The sequence below is a fragment of the Mastomys coucha genome, unplaced genomic scaffold (assembly GCF_008632895.1).
Source record: "Mastomys coucha isolate ucsf_1 unplaced genomic scaffold, UCSF_Mcou_1 pScaffold7, whole genome shotgun sequence".
In the NCBI taxonomy this organism is placed as follows: Eukaryota; Metazoa; Chordata; class Mammalia; order Rodentia; family Muridae; genus Mastomys; species Mastomys coucha.
The window spans coordinates 57,313,534-57,320,711 of NW_022196913.1; the positions used below are offsets into that span (position 1 = coordinate 57,313,534).

Consider the following 7,178-nt stretch of genomic DNA (forward strand, 5'->3'; position numbering starts at 1 on the left):
CCTCCGACACAGCCTCACTGCTCAGAACATCCTACCTCCGACACAGCCCCACTGCTCAGAACATCCTAGACAGAGGCCTCCTCACTGCTCAGAACATCCTAGACAGAGGCCTCCGGCACAGCCTCACTGCTCAGACCATCCTAGACAGAGGCCTCCGGCACAGCCCCACTGCTCAGAAGGATGTGTAGCTAGGCTCCTTATTTCACATCCTGACACACCATCTGGGAGCTGTGTGCATCTGGGGAAAGTTATGTGACCTCTCTGAGCTTCAGAGGCATGTCTGACAAGGGGCTAGCTTCAGTTTTCACCAAATGAGGGGTTAAGTGAATGTTATTTGAAGATTTGCTTGGCACATGGTAAGGGTTATCTAATATTTTGCAATTATTGTTAAGATTATTAAAGCACTGAAGTAAGTCAAATACTTGTAATTTTATGAAACAGCATTCAGTGCATGAAACCCACTCTCCGGACACTTGGCTCACAGCCGAGGAGGCTTGGAGGGCCGTGTGCAGAGAAGAAAGCTTTTTCAGATACCTACAATAACTGAATACCAAAGCTGCAGTGGAGAGATGGCTCGCAAAGCTAAGAGTATCTGCTATGTAAGCATGAGTTCGGATCCCAGCACTCATGTAAGCAGCTGGGCATGGGCCTGTCACTCTAGCACTGAGAGGGTACGGGTGGGGGTGCAGACAGGTGGATCACTGGAACTCGCTGGCTGCCAACTTAGCCAAACAAGCAAACGAACAAACACACACACCAACAAAAAGCTCCAGGTTCAAGAAAAGACCCTCCCTGAAAGTAATAACATGGAGCCTGAAAGAGAACACTAACACCCTTCTTTGGTCTCGGTGTTCAAATAAATGCATGTACAAGTGAATGAGCACGCGCAAACACACACACACACACACACACACACACACACACACACACACACACGCTATCCCTCTCTCCACCCCCATACCCCCAGTTCATGAAACTCTGTACTGTCTGTTGCTCTCCTAGCGTAGGACCCTTCTCCTTCAAACTCATGTTCCCAGCATGACACCCGAACCCCTCAGGCCAGCCTAGGCTCACTGGTTCTCCCTGCACACATACTCCGAGATTCCAGGTAAAATTCGATATACAGCGTGGAGCCAAGCGGCCCTCCATGAATTACTGACACAAGTGTGGACTGGCTGATGACCTACTAAAGCTCCATAGGCTGCAGGCCCTGAACTCTGTGGCTATGGCCCTAGGAGGAACCTCAGCCACAACCATTGCTATGGTAACAGCTACACCCTGGAGACTCAGAAAGAACACAGAAGACTGGCTCTGTGGAGCAGCTGCCTTCCCCTCTGGCACTCACCTCCATCCCTTGGTTAATCGCTAGTTTGGCCACTCTCATTGCAACAGGCCCCTGAAATTCAAAGTAAAGAAAAAAGCTCTAATTACTACTTAATGCAAATTATGAAGAACTCCTCAATGTAATTCACGTATTCCCAGTGCTGGACCCACGGATCGGCAATAGCAATTGAGATGCTATATGGAAACTCATTTTCTGAGCTTCAACTCCGGAGTGGCTCTCAATGATCAAACTGGGTCTTGAAGGGAACAGGAGGTGTGCATCCTCTGAGTGCCCAGCACACCTCAGTTACTGTCCCCTCAAGTGAAGCGAGGAGAGTCCAGAAGTTGGCCTGGCTCACCACCACATTAATCAGCAGCAATGCCCAAAGGCCAGGCTGCGGAGGAGCTGGAGCTGTCAAGGGGGCTCCGAGCTGCACTTCTGTATTTGGTACCTCTCCTGCATCAGTGCGGACAGCTGACTGCTGTGACGGCAGGATACACGGACATGCCCTCAGGTGTGTCTGGGTTATGGAGGGAAGAACAGGACATCTTCTCTGAGAACAGCAGCAGCACTGTGGAAGCTCAGCTGCTGTCACTACCCTAGAGGCAGTCATTCTCTCCAGCCAGAGCCTAGTTCTTTGATCTTCATTTATATCTGTCTACAGAAGGATTGCTGTATTTCAAATAGAATGGCCTTTCATATTATGATACAATATAGTGAGGGTGCGGAGAGGGCTTGGCGGGCAACAGGCTTCCTGAGAGCTCAGCTCTCCAACACACATGCGCCTGCCTGTGATCCCAGCGCTTGGGGAGGCAGAAGCAAGCAAACTGCTGACTGGACAGCTAAGTTGAACTATAAAGCTCAGAGCCCAAGAAAGAGATCCTCTCCGACATATGAGGTAGAAGACAAAGGAGGAAGACGCCAACAGAGAACCCTGGCTGCTGTGCATGTGTGCACATGCAGTCTCCTGACTTGGTAGGACACAGTGTTGTTCCACATGCCTGGATGTGAGGCAGCGCACTTCCCCTGCCCATACACACACACACACACTATCACTTTCTCTCCACAGATGTCTTAGGTTATGAGTACTGAGTTAGTATACAAGCAAAGACAATTTATAGGAAGTTACACTGTGTGTGTGCGTGTGCGCAAGCGTGCATGTGTGTGTGTGTGTGTGTGTGTAGCCCAAACGATGTATCTGTTGGTATGCAATGCAACGCAACCCTCAGATTACTTTAAAATCTTAATTTTAACTGCTTTGTTTGAGAGCAGGACAGGACCACCTCGGTGTGTGAGCTGGGTGTGTGATCTCCTGTGGACACAGGTGCTCTCACGGTACCTGAGGGAGGAACTCTCTCGCCAGGTCTAGCGCCTTCCTGTAGGCAGCATCCCCCTCCTGGTTCTGTTCTAGCACATGGCTGATCAAGCCCACAGCTTTGGCTTCTTGACCGTCAAGAACTCGTGCAGAGAAGATGAGTTCCTTAGCCAGGGACGTCCCGATGGCACGTGGTAATCTCTGTGTCCCTCCTAAAGGAGAAGGAAAACAAATAGCATGTGATGATTTGAAATAAGTCCTAAAATTAAAACAGGGCCCGATGATATTACGTGCTTCAAGAAAGGCTGGTGTCTGGAGTTACCGCATCGACAACATGGAAAGCGCGCCAGAACGTTATGTCACAGAGTGCTGTGGGCACCTGGTCACCTGGTATATTCTTCAGGCAAGGCGTGTCTGGTGGAGACAGGCCCTCCTCCCAGCACTGGCGACAGCCAGCGCCATGCCAGCACCATCAGCAGACAAGCAGGGCCACCAGGGAACAGTTCCGAGCTTCCACTCCAGCATGGGAAGAAGTTACCAAGTTCTGGCAAGTTCAGTTCATAAACTTGTGAGAATCCTTAATGGTGTGTGCATTGTGAACGCATTCTAATTCAGCAGAAATGAAAGCAACGAAGACGAAAACCCTTTACTTTTCTTGAAGGAAGGCCTCCCCACTGCTGAAGACGCTTGCTCACTCACTAGCTCACTCACTCACACTCACACTTACCCACTCACTCTCACACCCACACTTACCCACTCTCATTCACTCTCATATTCACTCTTACTCTCACCCTACTGTCATCCACACTCTCACACTCATTCATTCTTATACTCACACTCTCACACTCACCTACTCTCATACTCATACTTACTCTTATACTCACACTCACTCTCTCACACTCACCCACTCTCATACTCACACTCTCATACTCACACTCACTCTCTCACACTCGCCCACTCTCATACTCACACTCTCATACTCACACTTACTCTCATACTCACACTCTCTCACACTCGCCCACTCATACTCACACTTACTCTCATACTCACACTCACTCACATTCACACACTCACTCACTCACACTCTCACTCACACTCCTCCTCATTCAGATGTGTTCTCCTCTTTCCTCTGAGGAAGCAGGCTCTGCAGTCAGGATTCTCCGAGAGCCGAGCCGAGGAAAGGCAGTAGGACAACCTCCCAGTTTAGGGTAAGCACTGGTTAGAGGCTAACACATCAACCTATACATCAACTCACTGCAGCATCTCTGGGGAAAAGGCTGGGAAGAGAAGACAGATCCCTTGGAGCTGGAGTTGCGGGTGCTGCGAGCTGCCCAAATGTGTGCTGGGAACTGAACTTAGGTCCTTTCCTAGAGCAGTGAGGGCTCTTAACCACTGAGCTCTGGCCCCAACCAAGAACATTTTAATCCTTAAAAATCATTCCTAACGTGCAGATTTTAACCTACTGGACACTTGACAACACTATGAACTTCCTGCTGAGGCCGGAGTCAGGGATGGTGGGACCCACGCTCACGCAGCACTTCTGCTCTGTGGTGCCTGAGTGGATGTGGAACACCCACAGTTCCACACATGTTCCGAGAATTCTCTTAAATATTTCGCACTGAGCGGAGGCTATGCCTCCAGGGTGAGCTGGGGGAGGGAGCTCCCCTACTCAGTATGGCACGTTACCCCTGAAATCTTCACCTTCCCATGTCTGCTTCACCAAAAGCAGCCTCTTCAGCAAGGCACACACACGGGTTACCTTCCTGGCTTAACTGCCACCTGAACCCCAGGGAGCCCAAACCAAACATTTGGAGGACCAATTTTCTCAAAGATGAATAAAGATGACAAAGAGCTTCCACAAGCTCATAAGCAGATTCCTGCTGTGTTCCTCCATTGCTGTCAGCCACACTTTGTATCTTCTAGTCTCTCTAGGGCAGTTCCGGGGCCCAAAATGGCTGCTGAAACCTTGCCATAAAGTCTGCAGAAAGAAAGGGAGGAGGCAAAAAAAAAAAGCACTCCACTGGTGGGAGATCATAAAGAAACAACGGCCAGTCACATCTGCTGTGACTACTCACCGGCAGAGCTGGCTCACACGCAGCCGCAGCCGTGGGGGGCATGAAGAATGAAACCAGGCCTCTGCTTCTCGTAGGGTAGAAGTGGGCAGACAATCAGCAGTCCCAAGCTTGATGGGCAAAACCGATTTGGTCCAGTCACTGACACTTCACATTTACATGTTACTTGAGTGGGACGGAAGTATAGCGGATATGTCAGATCTGGCTGATGATTTCTATTATTTAATGGAAGGCATCAAAAAAAAAAAAAAAAAAAAAACCCTAGGTAACAACCTTCCGAGGGTCCACTACATAAAGCAGGCAGAGGCTCGGGCAGAGCAAGCTTTTGCCAGACAGTAAGTTGGCACCCTCTGTAGCCTTGGCCGCCTCAGACAAGCCTAGAGTTCAGGTCAGTGGTGAGCTGGCAGTGCGGACTTCGGTTCTTCCCTGCACCGCAGCCCTCAAGGCTAAGTGCAGACAGCAGACAGACTTAAGAAAGCTTTGACAGTTCACAATCAATTACAGCGCACTAGACAAACAACTGAACATAATTTGGAGCCATCTGGTACGAAATGTAAACTGTAAAAGCGTCAAGCTTGGCCTGGTTGGTGTGTCCTTCATCTCTCCCTCCTCTTGACTTCATAGAGATAGGATCTATACTAACAAAAGGGGATACTTGGCACATGGACTTTGAGTTGAAAGCTACATAGGCCAAAGCAAGGAGTTTTACCAACAAAATTAGCAGTGACCTTTGACTCCAGAACCTTACAAATCCTCTCTCATAACAGAGAGCCCCACAGTGCAGTAATTGTCCTTTCGTGCAACAGACACACAGAGCTGTGTCAGAGGCAAAGCCTTCTCAGTAGACCTGGCCCCGTACTCACACGACTGACTTTTCTCTGTGTGTCACAATCACATAAAAACGACTGTCATAGGTAGCCTTCGATCTGTGGCCAGTTGAGCATCAGAATGCTCTCTACCCTCTGTGCTTTGGGCATGTTGTAGAGCAACGGGTGTGGGGAGCCCAACACCAGAACATATGAGGAGAAAAATCAACTGGCTGATAGACGGCAGAACGTCCTGAGCCACACAGGGAGCTCTGCCTGGCTCCTGCCTACACCTCACTTAGAAAACTAGGATGTTTAAGGACTGGACAGGAAGACGCAGCTTATACACAAGTTATTTTCACAAGGTCAATTTGGCAACTGGCAGCAAATGAGGTGATGTAATGTAGCTTTAAAGTTTCGGGATTCATTACTACAAGCCTAGCACCTATGATTAGTACTTATACACTGTTTGTGGAAGACAAGCTGGAGTTTTACTCATTACAAACAAAATGATGCTTCTTAAATGTTTCTATGTACTTTTTCTATGTACTTAGACATCGCTCTAAGTGTCTTGGCTCTGGGGCTCTAACCCAGGACCTTGTTAACTGTGGTGAAAGCCTAGCCTCAAAGCTACTTCTGAAGGTGTAATCAGCCCCATGTCTCTTAATGTTTTAAAAGCACATTATGCCAGGCAGTAGTGGTGCATGCCTTTAATCCTAGCACTTGGGAGGCAGAGGCAGGCGAATTTCTGAGTTCGAGGCCAGCCTGGTCCACAGAGTGAGTTCCAGGACAGCCAGGGCTACACAGAGAAACCCTGTCTCGAAAAACAAACAAACAAAAACAAAACAAAACAAAAAACACATTGCTGGAGACCAGATACGTGGTCCTCCTTTTGAAAGCTATGGGAAGACAGCCAAAGAGCACTCTGACCATTTCCAGCCGCTACCTGTAGCATAGCGCCCTCTGCACCACGTGCAGTCGGCAGGCTGAACTCCAGGAGGGTCTTTGGGGCATCCAGAGAACAAATGGCAACCTCACGACAGCTGCTTCTCACCCAGGCCAAGTGGAGTCACAAGTCTCATGTAAGCGGAGACCTTGCAAGCAGTAAGCCTCCACCATCAATATACCATCCTACATGGCTTGAAGTTCTCGGGGCGGAAGCCCGGAGAAGCTGCTGCCAGGAAGAGGGAGCCACTGAGCCCTGTACGGCAGCAGCTAGCTCCCAGCGTAAGGCACAATGCCACCGTGACCATGTCTACTCTCCCGTGTTAATGGGCACTCCCCCATTTCAATTCCTATGTACACGAATGTGTTATAGATTATCACAAGCATCAAGAGGCTGGGTCTCTTTCTGTGATGACTGCCTAGTCTGCCACACAGAACAGACCACATGTTTGTATATATAACATGACCCAGAGGAACCCAGCCTTAAAGGAGCCCCAAGTGAGGTTCTCAGACACAGCCGCTCTGCTGGAAGCACAGCTTCCATACTCGCCCTAGCTGATTGCTGGCATGAGCTGTCACACAGCCAGGCCACGGACAGCTCTGCTTTTCACTCTTTTCTGTGTTTTCCTTACATTTAAAAAAAAGTGTGTGTGTGTGTGCCTGTGTATGTGTGTGTGTGTGTGGTGTGTGCCTGTGTGTGTGTGTGTGTGTGTGTG

General features: G+C 49.3%; 1 protein-coding gene across 2 annotated transcripts in view; it reads right to left on the reverse strand.

The window, feature by feature from the left end:
• The window catches only part of Auh (AU RNA binding methylglutaconyl-CoA hydratase), a 103,503-nt gene that overhangs the window by 3,789 nt on the left and 92,536 nt on the right, over positions 1-7,178 (reverse strand). For both annotated transcript variants that reach the window (XM_031358048.1, XM_031358049.1), the window contains 2 exons: positions 2,664-2,851; positions 1,346-1,396 (listed from right to left, as the gene is read on the reverse strand). In XM_031358048.1, the coding sequence (XP_031213908.1) occupies positions 1,346-1,396; positions 2,664-2,851 (239 nt within the window). The remainder of the gene's footprint in view (positions 1-1,345; positions 1,397-2,663; positions 2,852-7,178) is intronic.